The 20,623-nt window shown below is 48.1% G+C and overlaps 1 protein-coding gene across 6 annotated transcripts in view; it reads right to left on the bottom strand.

Moving 5' to 3' along the window:
• Positions 1 to 20,623, bottom strand: part of SMOC1 (SPARC related modular calcium binding 1) — a 212,597-nt gene that overhangs the window by 143,189 nt on the left and 48,785 nt on the right. For 2 of the 6 annotated variants that reach the window (XM_045901097.3, XM_045901099.3), the window contains exon 1: positions 7,964 to 8,327. The exons of 1 other annotated variant lie outside the window; for it this stretch is intronic. In XM_045901097.3, coding sequence (XP_045757053.1) covers positions 7,964 to 8,062 — 99 coding nt within the window. In that variant the 5' untranslated portion in view covers positions 8,063 to 8,327. Of the gene's footprint in view, positions 1 to 7,963; positions 8,331 to 20,623 lie in introns of those variants that run through there. 3 more of the 6 variants (XM_064571250.1, XM_064571252.1, XM_045901096.3) reach the window with 3 other exon arrangements.

The following is a 20,623-nucleotide window of genomic DNA, read 5'->3' as shown; positions in this document are numbered from 1 at the left end:
TCATGATCCCAGGGTCCCTGCATCAGGCTCCCTGCTCCATGGGGAGCCTGCTTCTCCCTCTCCCTGTGCCTGCCGCTCCCCCTGCTTGTGCTCTCTCTCTCTGTCAAATAAATAAATAAAATCTTTAAAAAAAAAGTTTATGCAAATTGAGTTCAAAGCATGCTGAAAATGAGTAGGAGGCCTGGTGCTAATAGTGACTAAACCTAAAAATCAGCCTACCATGAGCACAGGCTGACTGTCAGATGTAGACTGAATCCAAGGATATTCAGGCTGGATTGAGACAGGTTTGGGACTTTTTTTTTTAAATCAGTCATGTTTTAATCTTTATTATTGTCCTCTAAGATTAAAAAAGCTCATCATAAACAAAATTAGTTTAATAAATACTAAAACGCATCTCATAGAAGTGGAATATCCCCATGATAATTAACCATTAACCACATGACTTATAATTCATCCAATTTTTCTATACATAAACCAACTTTTTTTGTTTTGCTCAAACAGGTTCATATATTCTGATTTGCAGGGTTTTTTTTTTTTACTGTTCAATATATCTTTATAAGGAAAGAATCTACATTTATCGAAAATTCTATTGTTCAATGAACATTTACTAAGCACCTGTTCTTGGGCAGGATAGAGTCTATAAAGAAAATTAAATAACTCCACCATTAAGAGATTCCCACTCTGAAAGGAAAGAAAATAAGAGATGTAGGTCATTATAATGGCCCCGTTTATCAATCACCTTCTATGAGCCAGGCACTACATTCGACCCTTAATGAATGTGGTAAGCAGAACAACGCCCGCCCCCCCCCCCAAAGATGCCCATATCCTAATCCTAATAATGCTATGTTACATGGCAAGGAGGAGTCAGGATTGCTAATCAGCTAACCATAAGATAAGGAGAACATCTGGACTCTCCAGAGGGCCCAATGTAATCAATCACATGAGTCCTTAAGTGGGGGGAGGAGGAGGGAAGCAGGAGAGTCGGAACCAGAGAGATGGCAGCATGAAAAATCCTTGACCAGCTATTGCTGGATTTGAAGGTGGAACGGGACTACCAACCAGGGAATATAGGCAGTTTCTAGAAGCTGGAAAAGGCAATAAAATGGATTCTCCCCTACAACCTCCAGAAAGGAGTTGCAGAGAGAACTCTGCTTGGGGCCAGCCTGGGAGGACTGTGTGGAGCCATTCAAATGATGGGCAGAATTCTGACAGACAGAGACGGGAAGGAAAAGAGAGGTTAGGAAATGCGATGTGGTTCGGTACGGCCACAATCTGGGGCGTGTGGTGGTATCGGGCAGGAGGCAGGGCGGGGCGCAACGGCTAGACACCCATGCTCTCCAGCATGATAGCCACTAGCCATATGTGGCTATTAATATTAACTTCTAAATTAATTGAAATCAAATAAATTGAAAATTCAGTTCCTCAGTTGTGCTAACCACGTTTAAATCTTCGACAGCCACGCGTGTCTAATATTGGACGCTGCCGATATAGAACATTACCATCCCCGCATAAAGGTCCAGCGGACAAAGCTGCAGACAAAGGGAAGTCACTGTGTTCAAGCTGGTCAGCAGCTCTGTGCACCCGAGGGAGCAAGGGGCAGTCTGTCGGCTCTCACAACACTCTCCACTTCACCCTCGCACTTACGATCTACTTTTATGTCCTCTCCCCAGCTTGCAGAGTTCTCCAAGAACACATACACAATAAACTCCACCAAAAATACTTAAAACTCCAGCACTGTCCTAGAGACGCTTATCTAGTCCTAAAAATGAACTGTTCTGGGAAGTGGATACAGTTTTTCCCCACTGTCAATACTTTAAAGAAAAAAAAGAAGAAGAACATTCAGCCCTTATCTGAGTCCGATAGATCCATGCTGCCCTGTGAAATGACTTTTAAAGAGCAAGGGCAGAGCCTCACATTTGCAGAGTATTTGTCAGGTTTCAAAGCATCCGCCGCATTGTCTCCAGGAACCTCAGTCAGTACTGTCCTCCCCGGGTGGGGGGTGGGGGGCGAGGCCTGTCCTGAAGCTCGAGCTTTCCTGAGCAGCCCTTCCCCGATCGGCAGAGGCTGCCCCACCCTGGCTCCAAAACAAGGAGGCTGAAATCAATGTCTGGGGAGTACACAGGGCTCCACACCTAACAAGCTTAGATTTCTGCCAAAGGTAAGATTATGTCGTGATCTAGCATTTGAGTTTAGAATGATGTCAGATGCAAAGGGAAATCCAGTTAATTGCCATAATGACCCATGCTTTGGGGTCTTTATGGGGTTGTTGGGAATGTTCTTGGAGATCCAATTCTCTTATCCCCTCGGTGACTCTAGATGAGTGCAGAGCACATATGTACAATGCTAACCCTGTTTGGCAGGCCTCGCAAACAGCTCCGATCGATTTCTCATCCGCAACTCAACCCTTGTCCTCTCCCAAACAGCTCTGCGGTGACAAACGAGGAAGGAGGGGGCCTCCTCGTGGACATCGACCCCCCCCCCCCAAACCGCCAGCAATGCCAGGAACTTGGCTGCTTAAACAATAGGTCTCTATGTGGTCGGGAGAGAAAGGGTGCCCTGTACCTGCTAAGGAAGGCCATGCTCCCTTCCCCCAGGCCCTGCCAGGGGGGTGAGGGAGGAGGCCAGAATGAAGACAGGCATCAAACCAGAAACACTCCCTTCCCCCTCCCCCACCCCCTGAACTGGCCAGTAAGGCTTCTGACCCAAGCATCAGCTAATGAACTTTTCTACTCTGCAGGGCTGGGGACTCAGATGTACAGGGTCGATCCCCCTGAGCAAGGGAGAGGGAAGACTGCTCACTGCCGACTCAGCCTTACAAATGAGCCCTTTGGCCAGCTGATGTAGATATCTAATGCCAGGGCCTGGGCCTGCCCTGTGACTAGCCGGCCAAGAATTGAAACAAAAGCCAATAATCACTCCCCAATGTGGTATTTTAGGTAGGGCCACATGCACATCTAGAAGACGGGGAGCAGAAGGAGGCAAGACAGGAGTCCCTGCTCTAGGAACTTTGGTTTGTCTGCCCGTGTGGTGCCAAGAATTGAATTAATCATAAACTGTGGTTCATGACACTCAACATTGGTCTATGCAGGGCCCACTTTCATTTTTCATTTAATCAACCACTAATCTTTACTAATGGACAAATACCTTCAAACCCATCCTTCCCTCCCGCAAAAGGTAAAGTATTGACACTAACTTACACTAACCATATGGTTTACCCCACCATGTGGTTCCACCCGTCTGCTCCCCCAGAACTTCACCCTAAATCCTGTGTCCAGCATTACCTTGCTTTTCTTTTCATAGAGCATTATTGTAGCTATATGTATTCCTAGAAGATACTTTCTTTAATTTTAGCTCTTTTTAAGTTTATAAGATGACATGCTCCATCTTTTGGTGTATTTCTTTTACTTAATATCATATTACCAAGATTCATCCATATATTTGCATGTCACTGTTGCTCATTTGTTTTGCCTGTGTATAATCCTCTACCATGTGAATACATCAACTAATCTGCCCTCCAACTAGTGGGCCTTTGGGCTTTTTCCAGGCTTAGAGTATTACAAACATGGTTGCATCGGTCTCCTTCTGGACATGAGTTTCTCTTGGGCATATGTACTTAGGACTGGAATTGCTGGGCCATTAGAGTGTGAACTTCAACTTTGGGAGATAATGAGAAAATATCAAAGTGTTTTCCATTTGATAGCATTTCCTACAGTTTCTAAGATGATTATTTCATCTTCCTGTCCTTCTCAATTTTGTGCCTTTAAATTTCACATGTCACTTCTATCAAAATGTTTAAACCAAGTTTTTTGCCTAACACCTGAGTAGCATTTCAGATAAATCCCCCAGGTGGAAAAGAAGGGTCTTGTTATTACCCGGCACACAGGTAATAAGAAGGGTGTCTACACAGACTCAAGGACCCACCCCAGTCCAGACACTGAGGCAGACTAGTCAAAAAGGAAGGGTACTGTCTAGAAGCTGTTTCACACCTGTTCCCCATCCCAGTTTGCTTGCTCTGTCTCTCCTCCCCCAAACCTCCTACAACCACCACACATACTAATTTTTAAACAAAGAACAAAAGCCTATAAATGGGGGGGGACATTATTCGTGAAGTAACCAATTTCAGGTTTAAATGGGAGCAAGGGGTCTAGCTTGGACATCACTACAGAGTCTGATCCGTTTCAGTAAACAGTTACAGAATGCTTTGCAGAGTGACCCAGCACACTGACAAATAAGACCTCTATTCTGCCCTCACGGGGGTGTGAGTTTGTTCATGTCACAAGACAGGGCTGTGCGTGATGTCCAAGGGGGCAAGTCAGTGCTGAGAAGGTGGAGATGCTGGCCTGATCTCGAGATGCTCATTATAGAAAGATCAGCAAAAGTTAGAAGGTAAGTAAACCAGATACAGAAGTTGGTCGAAGGAGAGAGTGACCAATTCTCCCCAAAAGCGTGTTCTGCAGGAAAGTTCCTGGGGAGTGGTGCAGGAGCTGGGTTTTGAAGGGCAAAGCACGCCAGCGAGAGGAGAAAGAACCAATAAAGAATAGACATAAAACAAGAAACCAAATTCCTTACTCAGACTTCTTGACCTTCCCATTTTCTCCTATTTTCAAACTTCTTAAATCTACTTCCAGCCTCCAGTCGTGCTGAAGCACTAAGAAAGTGGAACCCGTGGAATGCTGTTAAACGTGCATTGTCTGCATTAATTTATTTTTTTCTGCAAACAACAACAAAGTCCATCCCCACCAGGCACCTGGCCCTGTGCTGAGCTCTGGGGATGCACCAGTAAAGAAGATGGGCCCCATTCCCGCCGTCACCCAGCTCCTGGGCTTCCACGGCAGACAGAGGATTAGACAAAGACAGGCAGTTGACTTGGCCTGACCATCAGCCAGACTCCATCAGCCTGGGAGAGCCCCTCCCCCACCCCATCCTCCCCTGAAACATTTTCAGTAAATTGTACAGGATTAAAGAAATGACTGCCTCCTCGGTAATTAAAAGGATCCTGACCGCATCCCAGGTAGCCAAGTGGCTGCTCCGAACTCGGAGACCAAAAAATCAGGTGCTTCCTACATAATAGCCTCCAATCTGATACTTGATAGCTGTTGGTTTCCAGAGTCAAACAGATGTCAGGAATTTTATGAAGGCAGGAAGCAAATAAGGGAGCGAGGATTGGGGTCTAGGCCTCGGGGGAGCTCAATTAGTGAGCCAGATAAAGTTAAACCAAAAGGGCATGCTCTCGGTTTCCTAGAAAGTCAGCTGGAAAAGATGCCAATCCTTAAGCCTCTGTCACTCAGAAGATTAACAGAAGAGACCCAGGGGTGCCCAAGGGAATCCTGCGACGAGCCAGATGTTTCTGCTCCTCCTCTGACACTGCCACTGGCAATCAGAGCCACACACCTCAGGCCACCAAGAAGCCACAGAGGAGCGCTGGAGCCTTTGGGGATAGGCTGAAACTCAAAGACATCACCCTTTAGCGATTCAGACACCAAAAAGTAGTATCAACGCTTTCCTACAGCCTCCCCTGATGCATCCGGGATCGGTATTGTCTCATCGAGGAACGGCACCACCGGTGGGATGAGCACTCCCTGCAGCAGCTTGGGAGCACAGAGAGCGCACCACCTGTAAATCCATATAAACTGGGATTTGACTCCCACAGCTACATAGGCACCATGAGTGTTTCAAGCAAGCCAGCTAGCTTCCCTGAGTCTCACTTGCAAAATGGCACTAAAAAGACCCCCCTCCTGGGCACCTTGGTGGCTCAGTTGGTTAAGCGACTGCCTTCGGCTAAGGTCATGATCCTGGAGTCCCAGGATCGAGTCCCACATCAAGCTCCCTGCTCAGCAGGGAGTCTGCTTCTCCCTCTGACCCTCCTCCCTCTCATGCTCTCTCTCTATCATTCTCTCTCCCTCTCAATAAATAAATAAATAACTTAAAAAAAAAAAAAAAGACCCCCCTCCTTGTTCTTCTAAGCATAAGCGATCGTGGAAATTGCCCAGCCCCTGGGTTCCTGAAAGGCAGCTCTTCTTGTCATCTATAAATGCACCCAAGTAACCACACGCTCAAGACAACAGCTTTCCCTGGGTACTTTTTAAACACGTGTGTGTGTGTGTAAGAAAGAGAGAGAGAGAATGCAGTTGGGATCCACACAAGCCTATTTACAGTTCCTGTTTTATTTCATCACGTCTATCAAATGATTAAACCAAATAAGCTGGAGGGAAACCTAACCAATGTCCCTATTTTTCCCTGAAGCCCCTAGCTTTCCCCTAAAAGTTGCTTCCTCCAATTTCAGGAGGCAGAGAAGGAAAGCCATATGGCTTGAGATGCTAGACATGCCCAGCAGCAAACGAGCCCCCCACCATTTGTCTCCGGGCCTCTCGTGTGGGCGGGTATCCAGATTTCAGTCGGGGTGCTCTGGTCTGCGTCTCTGTCTTGACTGTTCCTAATTATTGGAGGGAACGCTGTGGCTCTCCTGACCTCGGAGTTTAAGAGCTGCGAGTCCTAATATCAAACCAAGCAGCTTCATTTAAAAGGCATCCTCATCTGCATCCATAAAAGTCCCTCCCGGAGCCCACACTTGCCCCAGCTTCGGGAACGCCTGCTGTCGAGGATTTACGACACGCCCTGGATCTAATCTGCGGCACCTTAACTGCTGCTGGGGCACATCTGGTCATAAAAGCGAGGGCCGGCACAACACGGGGACAAACACTTTTCTTTCCTAAGTGGCTGCAAATCTGATCTCACAGTGATAGCTGGGCTCCCACGTCAGCAGCCAGCATCTGGGCAGTCATGAAGGCTGGCCAGCCTTTGCAAGGCTTTTCCTCCACACACGACAGCTATAAAGAGGATTCTCATATAGCAAGAGCTGCGAATAAAGAACCTGCAGTCTGAACAGGTGGTAAGGGGGGTAGGCCCGGAGATATCCAGGAAAGCCCCCGGGGCTTAAGGAGCCAACCTGGTTTTCACAAAGATTCCAGCTGCAGCACACGGACTCTCAGGCTGCCAGTTGAGGCAAGCAGCTATCCCGAGAGACTGCCCTGACATAAGCTGATTCTTGGCCAGAGATCCTCTGGATTAAGTTGGGTCAAATGAGCCACCAGGTGGTTTAAGAGCACATTTTTTAAGGCAGCGGAATCCTTCATTTAGACCAATTGGGATGGGAAGAGCAATCATCTAGAGCAGAGATGAGCACAATGCCTTCAGTTCCAGGAGATTTTTTTTACAATGCTCTGGACAGCCTGTCCTGTGCACACAATTGGCACGTTTCATATCGTTCAGAAACTCCAATCAGACCAAGGTTCAACAAGTAGTTCAACCCCCCAGCCCCGAAGTCAGGGAGAAGAGACTCTTGAACACTGCTCAGCTCCTCTCCGCAGCCCCCACCTCCACCCCTCCTCTGGGGCTGTGCCCAGCAGGAGAGAGCATTAAAATTATCTGCTGTGGGTTTTACGAGCAGCGATCGCTTTTTAAAACAACAACAACACAAGGTCCTTGTGTGGCTCTCGGGTAACCTAAAACTCTGGAGGCAGAGCTGGCCCCACCCCCCACCCCCCGCCGCCTGCCAAGAACGCCCGGCGCTCCGGGACCCGGACCGGGCGCAGTGTGAGACCACAGGGCAGCCCACTCGAGCGGAGAGCGAGCCTTAAAAGCGGACGCTGGAGGCACCCGCTCGGAGCAAAACAGCCTGGGAGAAGAGACGAGGAAAGAAAACCCAACAGTGACAGTTCGGGGTGGGGGCTGGGGGGGAGGTGGGAGGCAGAGTCGGCGCTGCAAGAAAGGATGGGGGTGGGGGTAGAACGGGAGAAATTGTTGTTCGCCCAGAAGCCCGCGGGGACCCGGTGGTAGATGCGGGGGGGCAGGGGGGAGCCCCGCGGTCTGACACCTCCCTTCCCCCTCCCCCCGCTCCGAGGGATGTGGGCAGGCGACCTCGGTCTCCCTCCGCAGGTGGGCGCGCGGCCGGGGGCGCACTTACCCTGGGGCCCGTGGTGCGGTGGCCGCGAGCTAGGGACAGCTGCACCAACACGAGCAGCAAGTGGGGCGTGAGCAGGCGGGCGCAGCGCGCGGGCAGCATGGTGCCAGCCGGGCCGGGCAGCCGGCTGCGGGCCGGGGGGCGCGGATTCCGCGGGACGCACGGCCGCGCCTGCCTTCCTTCCCTCGGGGGGCCCTCGCGGCGGCGGGCGGCGGGGCGGCGGGGGTGGCGGGGCTGAGCTCAGAGCGCGCGGTCATGAACCGCCAGGGAGGGGAGCTGGAGCGCGAGCGTGTGCTCTGCGCGCGGCGTTCGCTCGCTCGGCTCGGCCGGGCCGCGGCGGCAGCAGGTTGGACGCCAGAGCCCGGGCCATGGGAATTCCCGTTATAAACCCCCGGGAGGGGCGGGGCGGAGCCGGGCGGCCCTGATTGACGGGCCGAGGGGCCCGTAGCAGCCGACCCTCTGGCAGGTGAAAGCCAATCGGAGAGCGGACGGAGGGGCGGCTCGCGGTCAAGCCCACTGAGGAGCGACACCCGCTTGCTCAGCCTGAGTGGGCTTCGGGAGAGACTGGAAGAGGAACTTTCTCTCGGCCCTTCTGTCTGAGGAAGCCTCGAAGAGCTCCAGCAGCCCTAACTCCCGGAATGCCCACCCGGCTAAAGACCATGCCCTAAGCATGTGTAATTTTCAACGTAAGTCCGCGAGTTGTCCCAACAAGTCCAGCAAAATAAGCAGGAAAAATACTTGCAGCCCCATTTTTCTGAAGAGGATACTAGGGCTCAAAGGAGTTAAGAAATCTGCTTTCCCGCCGCATCGACACCAAAAACAACTGAGAAAGTGACCTGCAAAGGGCAGGCTGTGACTGGCGTTGGGAGTGGGGAGTGGATGCATTCACTTCTTTCAAAGAAGCTTCCAGGGGGTGACAACCCAAGTCCTACAGCATTTCCTCCAGGAGAAGTGCCGAGGAGATAAGGTGAAGCACGTGCTAGGCATCTGCCCGCTGGGAAGGGCCCCTGTGGGTATGGGATAGTGCCCACCTGGAACCCTGCAGTGGATCCAGGGTTGGGACCCAGGCATCCCGGCTCCCTGCCTTGGACTGCAGGGCCAAGGGGCAACCACTCTGTGGCCTAGGAGTTCTGGGAGAGGAGGTCAGAGGGGACCTGGTCTCCTATTGGGGGAGTGGAAGGAAAGTATTGAAGGGGAGGGCTAGTCTGTGGGTGCAAAGACCCCACAGCTGGGTCAGATTGGGGAGAGGGGACCTCTCCTGGGTGCCCAACCCACTTGGAGATGATAGCACAACAAAAGGTCCAGCCGGATGTTGGAGGGCTCTGCCCAGGATGGTCTCCAAAGGGCCATCTTGGGAATGGTCACATCTGCATCACACCAGCCCCTGGGCCAGAGCGAGATGATCCATTGCATTCAACCCAAGAGAACCATGGTTTCTCTTTTTATGTGGACTACAACCCTTAGTGTTTACTTCCATTGGTACGGACCACTCACTTCACTAGGAGGGAATTCTTTCTCCAGCCAGACTGGAAGCAGCACCACCAGTGCTTAATTCCTCCCCCCGTCTGTGCCTGAGAGGTCCTATCAAAGGTTAGCTCTGCTCCCTTATGCCTTCTCTTCTGGACTGTGTGAACATGCTTCCCACCCAACTCCTGCATTCAGCTTTGCCCACACCCCTTGCCTGCCCCATCCAGCCTCCACCCTACATCCTTCTAAAGAGCAAACCTGAATGTACTGCTCCCTACTTAATAGACTTAAACTCTCCCCGGTGCCCTCGGATAAGACAGCCCAGACTGGATGCTGGAACAATAACAAAGTACTTGTGGTTCTCCAAACAAAAACAAAGGACATCTCTAAGGGAACTGCTTCTCTTCCTCTGCCGAAAAGTAACACAGTGGTCAGACTGCTTTCTGCAGCTAGACAGGATGGGTTCAAATCCTGGGTCTGCCACCTAGTGGCATAACCTTGCACAAGTCACTTTACTTGTCGGGGGTCCAGTCTTTCCCTCCGTAAAATGGGGATAAAAATAGTCTCCACTTCCTGAGTGCTCAGGATTAAAGGAGACGGTTAAGTTAGAAACATCACCTCTGGCATAAGAAGAGGGTAAGGCAAATGCCTCATCTCATTTTATCCTCAGAATGATCCTGAGAAGTAGAGCGATAGATCCAACTTGACAGGTAAGTAAACGGATACGCCATGAGATTGTGACTTCCTTGCCTCATTTGGCTGGTAAATGACATCCCATATTCAAGGCCAGGTTTTCAGATTCTAATTCCGCCTCTGTCGTGTGATGACTACAGTGTCCAGTCTCAAATGCTTTAGAGTTAGATGCTCCCTGTGTGCTGCATGGGGGATCTCTGCAGTGACCTGCAAAAGAACTGAGACTTGGGAGCTTCACTGAGCTGCAGGGAAGAGCATGGAAACTGCCCCTAGGATCCGGCATGCTGGGAATTCACCCAGCTGGACTTGTGACACTGGTCCAGTACTACTGTGCCTCTTGCAGCGCTTATATTAATTTCCGTGTGCCCCATGTGTTCACCCACCAGGGATCGGCAGGATGGAAATGGTATCATGGGGCTCAGCAGCCTGACAGGTCTGTCCTGACTCCACTTTCTTTCTGTTGCCGGAATTATTGAGAAATCTGCTGGAGTAAGTAAATATGCTTGCGATGGCCCCCAGTATCTGGCAGCTCAACACACCCAGGGAAAAGGCATCGCAGTCGTCCTTTCCATCCATAACACCGCATGCTGCTTTCCAGCCAGAAAGCCTATTTCCAACTGGTTACTGGTCCAAAAGTCTACATTTTCTGGATTTCGACCATGTAGCTTAGTTTAAAATATGAGCAACTGCTTTCCAGTTACTTTGCTCAGCAAGTATTTTCTTTCCCTCTGGTTGGCATGCAGGGCCTGTCATAACCATGGCCATCATTCAAATGATGCATTTTCTTCTCCCAATCCCTCCCAACCCCAGAGAAGGTTAGAAATTCCAGAGAACTACTAGTCCCAAACAGCGTCTCTCTGCCAGGCTCGATCTTCTGATCCAAGCAAAAAGTGAAATTGACAAGTTCCGTCTTTCCCTGGAGGCCAGGCTTATGGTCCAAAAATAAATCTAGCTATTCTGGCATCTGGTCTGTCCAGTTCTAGCCATACTCCTTGTCCTGTGGGACTTCTATTTGCAAGGGAGGATATTTCAGTAGAAGAAAAGTAATACTTTATATCCCATATTGAGGCCTAAAGTCCTCAAATATTTAGTATTAGCTCGGAATGCCCGTTTCAAGAATATCTGTGTTTCTATATAATCCCGAGGAGTCTTGCCTTGTCTCGTATTCCAAATAGAACCTTTCCTTTTATTTTAAGAAGCACTTTGGTTCATCTCCTTCTGTGCCCAGCACAATGCTCACTATTATGAGGAATCTTTGGGTGCACACCCTGCCCTCTGAGAGATTACAATCTAATTCAAGATACAAAGCAGACAGATTCTTGGAGACCATATTAAAAGTAATGTGTTTTGGGGACTCAGCAGGGATCCACTACAGACCTAATGACCAGGGAAGGCCTCATAACGAAGGTAGATCTTGAATGATGCTTTGGAGAAAAGTCCTTCTATAATATAAATATACCGTGATTTATGTTTGCTTCACTTGTGACAACAGCTACCAACAGAAAAAGGTGAGTAGTGTCCAAGGTCCTGGATTCTTTTCAAATATATTACTGCACTCAGAAACCTGAAACACCAAGAATCTTGGGTTTAAAAAAAAAAAAAGGAAACTATGTGAGGTGATGGATATGTTAATTGACTCAGTGGGAAAAACCTTTCATAATGTATACATATATCAAATTATAATGTTGTGCACTTCAACTATCTTACAATTTTATTGTCAATTTTACCTCATTGAAGCTGAAAAAATATGCATGTCAAAAATGATTAGAGTGACTTAAACAATTTAGAAGCTTATTTCTCTCTTTTGTACACAAACTCCCTTCAAAGTCAAGGGTAGCTCTCTCTAACCCAGGCTTCTTTTAGTATCACTCTGCCATCCTTTTTTTTTTTTAAGATTTATTTATTTATTTTAGAGAGAGAGAGCATGCAAGCAGGGGGAGGGGCAAAGGGAGAGGGAGAGAAGCAGACTCCCCACTGAGTGTGGGACCCAACAGGGGGCTCAATCCCATGAACCTGGGAGCTCAATCCCACAAACCTGAGATGACCTGAGCTGAAACCAAGAGTCAGACGCTTAACCGACCGAGCCACTCAGGCATCCCTACTGTGTCATTCTTAGTAAGCAGCTTCTACCTCGAAGCCCAAGATGGCTGCCCAAGTTCTAGACATCACAACTGTTTTCTTGTCAGCAAGGAGGGAAAAGGGTCAAAAAGGAGCATGCCTCTCTCTATTTTATTTTATTTTATTTTTTTAAAGATTTTATTTATTTGACACAGAGAGACAGCAAGAGAGGGAACACAAGCAGGGGGAGTGGGAGAGGGAGAAGCAGGCTCCCCGCTGAGCAGGAAGCCCGATGCTTGGCTTGATCCCAGGATCCTGGGATCATGACCTGAGCCGAAGGCAGACGCCTAACGACTGAGCCACGCAGGCGCCCCATATGCCTCTCTCTTTAAAGACATCTCCTAGAAGTCACATTTTATTTTACCCGTATGACCACATCTAGCTACAAAAAAAGACTGAAAAAGTTTCATCTTAATTTGAGGTGGCCACAGGTGTGCAGTTAAAAATCAGGATTTATGTTACCAAGAAGAATAAAATCCTGGGAGACAACTAGCAGTAGGAGCTATCATCATTCTGTTGCCTGGAGTTGCCAAACAAAAGAACCATGAACAGTGCACTAGAGTTCAGAATGTTAAGTTGTGGCTTTCCTCTACCTCTGCATGTTCAGCTCCCTCATGCTCAAAAATACTAATAGGCTTAGGGCCAGATATCCAGACTCTTTTCTTTTTTTTGAGATATAATTGGCATATAACATTGTATTAACACAATGATTTGATACATGTATATATGTGAAATGATTACCACAATAAGTTAACATCTGCCTTCTCAAATAGTTACAGTTTTTTCTTGTGATAAGAACTTTTAAGATCTACTCTCTTAGCAACTTTCAAATATATAATACAGCATTATTAGTCTCATTATTCAGATGAGGAACTGAGGCTTAACCACAAAGGTGAACTTTATGCATGCACATCAAAAGTTTTGGCATCCTCGGGGTGCCTGGATGGCTCAGTCAGTTAAGCATCTGCCTTCGGCTCAGGTCACGATCCCAAGGTCCTGGGATCAAGCCCCATATCAGGCTCCCTGCTCCTCGGGAAGCCTACTTCTCCCTCATTGTTGTTAGCAAGCTTCAGTTCCTCCCTGGCTGTTGACCGGATATATTCTTTCTTCTCCACATGGGTCCTCACAGCAGGATACTTGTCTTCCCCCAGAACAAGTGATCAGAACGAGAGCCCAAGATGGAAGCTGCAGTCTTTTATAACCTAATCTCAGTAGTGACATACCATCACTTCTGCTATATTCTATTGGTCACACAGATCAACCCCAGTATAATGTGGGAAGGGACTACACAGGGGTGTGAAGACCAGGAGGCAGGGATCAGTGGGAGCCATCTTGGAAACTGGCTACCACAGATAGCTGTAAACAACTTTGTTAGAAATGTTAATAAGAACGTAAATATAGGGCGCCTGGGTGGCTCAGTTGGTTAAGCGACTGCCTTCGACTCAGGTCATGATCCTGGAGTCCCAGGATCGAGTCCCGCATCGGGCTCCCTGCTCGGCAGGGAGTCTGCTTCTCCCTCTGACCCTCCTCCCTCTCATGCTCTCTGTCTCTCATTCTCTCTGTCTCAAATAAATAAATAAAAATCTTTAAAAAGAACGTAAATATAACAAGTCCCAAATTTTATTTCATATTTTCCTAGTTTTGAAGGTAACATACCTGAAATAAACAACAAATTTGACTGAAAACATCCACGCATCAAATGTCATGAACTTGGAACATATTCATCATGTAAATACTGATTCCAGATTTCAACTGTATCTCTAAATGATCTAGCTCATCATGCCTTATGGTTCTTCTATTTGCATTTGCCTCATCAAAACACAATACTCTTGAAAGATTTGGTGGCTCATAATTTATTTTTTTATGGGTTTGTTTTTTTTTTGGTGACACATAATTTTGTTGAAGAGACTATAACCATCTTCTTTGTTTCATAACTGCAAAACATTTTCATTTCCAGGTTTACAAACCTAATTTTAAACCTTCAATCTAATTAATATTTTCATTTCTGCATCTATTTCCTCTTTGCACATACACCTACCTTCAACATTTGTCTACTCACAAACCACCTCAAGTAAATTTTGGTGCTCAAAAAACCTAAAATATTGAAGAATATTGTCCATCTTTTTAGCAAAATAGGAAGGTGCAGGCTCTTCCCATAAAATATTGTGAAATGAAGTTCATCTTGTTGAGTGATTAACTGAATGAAAACAACATATTTCCTTTTTGTCCTTAAAAACATATTCTTGGGGCACCTGGGTGGCTCGGTCAGTTAACCCTCCAACTCTTGATTTCGGCTCAGATCATGAGCTGAGGCTCCTAAGATTGAACCCCTGCATCACGCTCCATGCTCAGCAGGGAGTCTCCTTGAGATTCTCTGTCTTCCTCTCCCTCTATCCTCAACGCGCCACCCCCCCCCCGCCACACACACTCTCTTTCTAAAATAAATAAATAAATCTTTTTAAAAACCATATTCTTAATTCATTGATAATTGAGCTGGAGGAAAATCCACTAAGATATTATCGTCCAAAGAGTCATAGGCTAAGATTTCTCTTACATAATTTCACCATCTTCACTTGCTTATATTCTGGAGTGCTACCGACTCTTTGCATTTATCTTCTGATTTATGTAATAATTGTGAAACCTCTTTCTCTATCAATTTCCTTCTCTTTGCCACTAAAGGTAGAAAATTAAAAATTCAGAATTTTCAGTTGCATGCAATAAAACTAAAAGCAGATCACAAAGATGGTATCTCCAGGCCTCTTTTACTTCTTCTTGAAAAATGATATAATACTTTAAGCAATGAAGTAAGAAAACTGAAGGATGATAACTGATGATCGATGACATTACTGCATCATCATTCTAGGTAATTCTGCCATTCTTCAGTTTTCTTATTTTAGTCTTCTTCAGCATAGTTGGGAATAAATGATGAGTGATGAGGAAATAATTCCTAGGAGGACAAAATAAATGTTTCAAGACATAGGAAACACTAGGATCACTAAGCTCTTGTAATGTATCTTGCATTTATAAAAGGGTTCCAGTGTACCCATATCATAATTGCAAGATGGAATGAGTTTTAGTCTATACTAAAAAAAATAGGTAAATTTTATCTTTGTGTTTTGGGAGACATCTGAAAAAGCATCAAAGCCAAAAAATACCGATACTTTACCGAAGTTGCAAGTGCTTTTAAAAATCAACTAAAACTGGGTCCTGTGGTCCCTGGATGGTATTAACACAACCTATCTAGTGGGTTTGGGAGAAGTGGCACTGCTGACATGACTTGAAGCAAACGCTTTTCATGTCCCACCCACATCCTTTCAGACCACAAGTCTCCGTGCAGCCTGCTAACCTCAGGTACCTCTTCTTTCTGCCTGAGGACTTCCTCTGGCTCCAGGGACTACTCATCCTATGCAGAGGGCAGCCAGAAGTGCCTTGGAAGGTAATACCCCCAGGGGCAACTCTCACCCAATGGAGAACCAGAATCGGGGCACATTCCTCACCTTCCTTAACACCCAGCAAGACAATTCTGAGGTGTGTTCCACAGTCTCTCAGTGGGTCCCCCAAGGATTAAGCTCCAGCTGCCCGCAGCAGTGACCCTCTCATTAACGAACCATTAGTTGGCATTTCTCCCTTCTCTGTTGCACTTCCACATTCCCTTACTGTGTTTCCTTGGATCATCTCCAAATAAACTACTTGACCAAAATTCCTTGTCTCAGAATCTGCCATTGAGCGAACTGAAACCAGGACACAGGGTGAAACCACATTACATAGAGCAGCTATGGCTCTCTATTCTTGGGCTATTCTTGCTCTACCAGAACCTGGGTGCTATCTAGGCAGAATAAGAAAAGTGGGCTGATCCAAGCAGGCCAAACAGCGAGGAGACTAGTTCATGATGTGGCAGATTGCAGTTTAGGAGAAATAATGCCTTTAGAGGTCATTAGAATAAGAAGCTGTCTCAAACCATCAGAAATGCTTTATCCATTTGACAAAAAGTTGGAATGGGCTCCCACGGGTGGCAGAGGGACAGTCTGATCTCATTTAAGAAACATCCTGGGGCAGTGGATCAGCCCCGGGCATGGAGACAGAGGGCTAGGATTCCAATCCAGGCCTCTCTGGCCATTCCCACCGCCACCAAAGATGGGTAGCAAGGCCTGCACAGCATTGCTGGGGGGAAGGAAGGAATGAAACCATGGGGTGTAGTAGAATGCGTTGGGTTTTTCATCTTCTTTAGCAAGATAATTTGCCGTTTACCTTGGGGTGCAGGCTGGGGCAGACACTTGCCTCCAGCAGATGGCCTTATTTTGGAAAAGCTACTTGAGTCCCTTTAGTCATGTAAATGAAGGGTCAGTAGGCACCGTGTCCTGGGAGAAAGAGTACAGCAAGCCCTTTCTTGTGCTGTAAGCTCTGCTCCTTTAGAGGAGTCTGGTCACTGGGGAGAGAGAGAGGGGCCAGTTCTGCTTCTGGGCAGTAGCAGGCCGAGGCCTTTCCAACCCACAGCCTTCCTGGAGCTGTGCGCACCCAGGGAGCAACTGCAAGGGTGAGTTAGGACCACGGAGAGCTGGAACACTGGAACTCAGACCCTGGCGAGGCCCACTCAGTCCTGGAGGCATTTCAGAACCTGCAACAGCCCCAAGATCAGAGGATTCGGCCAACCCCCAAGCTCTGCCTCCCACCTTGGAGGAGTCCTTCACCAGCTCAGCTAGTGTGCTCCTTCCCTCTAGCTGCTGAAGGGACTCAGTTTGCCCCATCCGTGAGCCACCTCGCTGCAGTGTGGGCGACCTCCCAGGCAGCATTCTGGGGACTTGACCAATGTGGGCACCTAGAACTTACCCTCTTCATCAAGGTTGGTACTAGCAACCTGGATAGCTTGGTCACCGTCAGCCATGGAAAGACATAAAAGAGGCAGATGTGACTTCCCCCAATGTGGGAAGGTCACAAGAACCAGGGATGCCTGATGCACAATGGGAAGAAAGGGGGAGACCTGCCCTGGGGTCTTGCATCTATTTCCAGCAAGTGAAGGCATGTGCAGCACCAGCTCGAGCATGCTCTCCAGACCCCAGGCTGTACTAAGACACACATGCCAGGGGTCTAGCAGAAGCCCCGCACAGTGCCTGTTGGTTCCCTCCCTGGACCGGTTTCCTATTGCTGCTGTAACAAATTACCACAGTGCTTAAATACAACCCAAATTTACCATCTGACAGTTACGGAGCTCAGAAGTCCAAAAGCCGTCTCAGTGAGCTCAAATCAATGTATGGTCAGGGCTGCATTCCTTTGAGAGGCTCTAGGGAAGAGTCCGCTACCATGCCTTTTTCTGGAGGCCGCCTGCATTCCTTGGTTGGTGGCCCACCCTCTACCAGGAACAGCAGTAGCATAGCATCTTCCGATCTCTCTCTGATCTGGCCCTCCTCCCTCCCTATTATAAGGCCCCTTGTGATTGCATGGAGCCCACCCAGACAATCCAGAATAGTTTCTCTATCTCAAGATATTTATTTAATCATATCTGCAAAGTCCCTTTTGCCATATAAAGCAACATATTCACAGGTCTCGGGGACCAGGATGTGGACATCTTCGGGGCTATTACTGAGCCTACTCCACTCCCACACACCTCATTTCCCCTCTGATTCCCTCCCACCGCTCCCTTAACTGAAGTGCCCCTAACTCCAGGCCTTCTGTTCATCATCCCAACGTTCAGTCCCTGCACTGGGGGTTTGTTTACAGCCTCAGGGCTGACTTGTGCTTTGGTGACTCAGGCTACTGCCTCAGCCCGTCCACCTCACCTGCTTGTCATAAACAGGGTGCAAGATCTCCTCACCACCCAAAGTTCCCCCTGGTACCCACGCCTGGGCTGCCACCCACGGTGCCCCCAGACACTTGGCCCTGCAAGCTCAAATCCCCTCCCCCCAACCCTGCTGCTCCCCCACAGCTTTGCAGTGATCACATTGCCATCTGATTTTCCCAAGCTGCAGTGCGTTTCCAGAAAATAAGACACCATTCCCCCCCTCCGCTGTCTCCATCACACACCTCTGTCCAAAGACCCCTGGTTATCTGTATTTTCTCTTTTCTCTACAATGAACTTTGTATCTGTGATAAGGGGAAAGTGTTGTTTAAAATAGAAAAAAAAGGGGCGCCCTGGGTGCCTCAGTCAGTTAAGCATCTGCCTTCGGCTCAGGTCATGATCCCAGGGTCCTGGGATCGAGCACCGCATCAGGCTCCCTGCTTAGCAGGGAGCCTGTTTCTCCCACTGCCTCTGCCACTCCCCCCTGTTTGTGCTCTCTCTCTCTCTGTGTCAAATAAATAAATAAAATTTTAAAAAATAAAAAAAATAGAAAAAAGAAAGCTCCAATCCAGTCCCCTCTCCCCTCTCACTGCACACCAATCCAAATGCTTCCATGGCCCTCATTCCCACGGCCCCCGAGTCAGGAGGCCCCAGCCCAACAAATACTCAGTGAGCACCACTCCGCGAGGTGCAAGCCTCCCCGTTCAGACGGCATCCTCACCTAGACGGCCTTCTCTCCTCTCCAACCCGTCCGCCGCCTGCCTCCCCCAGGGGTGGGCCGGGGTGATGTCACCGACACAACTGTCTGACAAGAAGAAACAAACGTAAATCTAGTGGCTTTTTTTCCGCAAGCCCTACATATATATGTATTTTCATGGCTGGTATTTATCGAGCATTTACAATATCTGAAGCACTTTTTAAAACACACTTCATTTCCCTAATATTGTTCCCATTTTTCAGATCAGGAAACTAATGCGGAGAGGCTAAGGCACTATCCTGGGGTTAAACAGACGTCAGTGGCAGAGTCGTTTCCAAACCTGAGCGTGTCTAACCCCACAGCCCATGCTCTTCACCTCTAGCCTGTAAGATCTGGGTGACTAGATGGGACTGTTCCTATGAGACAATCGAAGGGCTCTGCTGGACCCAGAGGCAGGAGCCAGGTGGTCTCCGTGGGACCTAGGTTCAAGGTTAATGGTGGCGCCAGAGGTCTCCGGCCACTGGACAAAGCAGTAATCAGGCACAATCTGGGTCTGAGAGGTAGGGCAACACCAAGCACAGCCCCCTTCCCTCGGGGGCACTGCATGGAGGCGTACCAGGCTTTGCCGCCAGCCAAGGAGGCAGGCCGCCCTCGGGCAAGCACACCCCTGACTGTCCGCAGGGGCGCTGCCATCGGCCTAGCCCTTCTGAATTGTGTCTTACCGACAACCTGCTGCCCCCTGTGGTCCTGTGTCTGTGCTGCTGGACAATGCCCCTCAGACAGCCACAGCTCTCGGACCAGAGGAACCATGGGCGTCTTGAGGTTGGGACCCACAGCTTCTATTTTCTGCCTTCTCTACCCTCCGCCACAAGGTCAAAATCCATGCTCAATCACACTTGTTAGTTTGGCCGTTCAAATGGCCAGATGAGGGGCGCCTGGGTGGCTCAGTTGGTGAAGCTTCTGCCTTCGGCTCAGGTCATGATCCCAGGACCCCGCATCGGGCTCCCTGCTCCGCGGGGAGTCTGCCTCTCCCTCTCCCTCTGCCCCTCCCCCAGCTCATGCTCGCTCTCAAATAAATAAATAAAACCTTAAAAAAATTAAAAATAAAAAATAAAATAAAAGGCCAGATGACACTGAGGTAAAGGACTCATGGGAGACCCAAATTGAATAAATTATTTTAAAATTAAGTAGGATGAAATGCAGATTATTTGCTATTGCTATTTTCCCATGGGAGAGATGTATTTTTAATAAGAACATGTATCCGTGGACATATTTCATTCCTACACTTGTGCCTTTACCAGATGTCTTGCACAATTAGACATCTGGCAAAGACAGAAAAACTTGCATTTGGATGCATATATTAGAGACAGGAAATTTAACATAAGAGTTAAGAGTTCCAATTTGGGAGTTAGGCAGACCTTGATTCAAATTCCATCTCTGTGACTTGCTGGCTGACCATGGACAAGTCACTCCCCGTCTCTGGGCCTCAGTTTTCTCATTTGTGAAATAGTAATTAAAAGTGCCTTCCTTGGGGCACCTGGGTGGTTAAGCCTCCAACTCTTGATTTCAGCTCAGGTCATGATCTCAGGGCCGTGTTTTCAAGTCTGGTGTTGGGTTCCACGCTCAGTGCAGAGTCTGCTTGTCCCTCTCTCTATGCTCCTCCCCGCCATTCTGGCTCTCACTCTCTCTCTCAAATAAATAAATAAATAAAATCTTTTTTAAAGAAGTGCCTTCCTCATTTACACCCATTAGGATGGCTATTACTAAGAAAAAAAAAAATAAGAAAAGAAGTGTTGGCAAGCATATAATGTATTATTTGTTTCAGGGGTACAGGTCTGTGATTCATCAGTCTTACACAATTCACAGCACTCACCATAGCACATACCCTCCCCAATGTCTATCACCCAGCCACCCC

The sequence above is a fragment of the Mirounga angustirostris genome, unplaced genomic scaffold, assembly GCF_029215605.1.
Source record: "Mirounga angustirostris isolate CCGP_5_RB_7025 unplaced genomic scaffold, mMirAng1.0.hap1 SCAF_9, whole genome shotgun sequence".
NCBI classification, from domain to species: domain Eukaryota; kingdom Metazoa; phylum Chordata; class Mammalia; order Carnivora; family Phocidae; genus Mirounga; species Mirounga angustirostris.
This window is presented reverse-complemented; position numbering and strand designations above follow the sequence as displayed.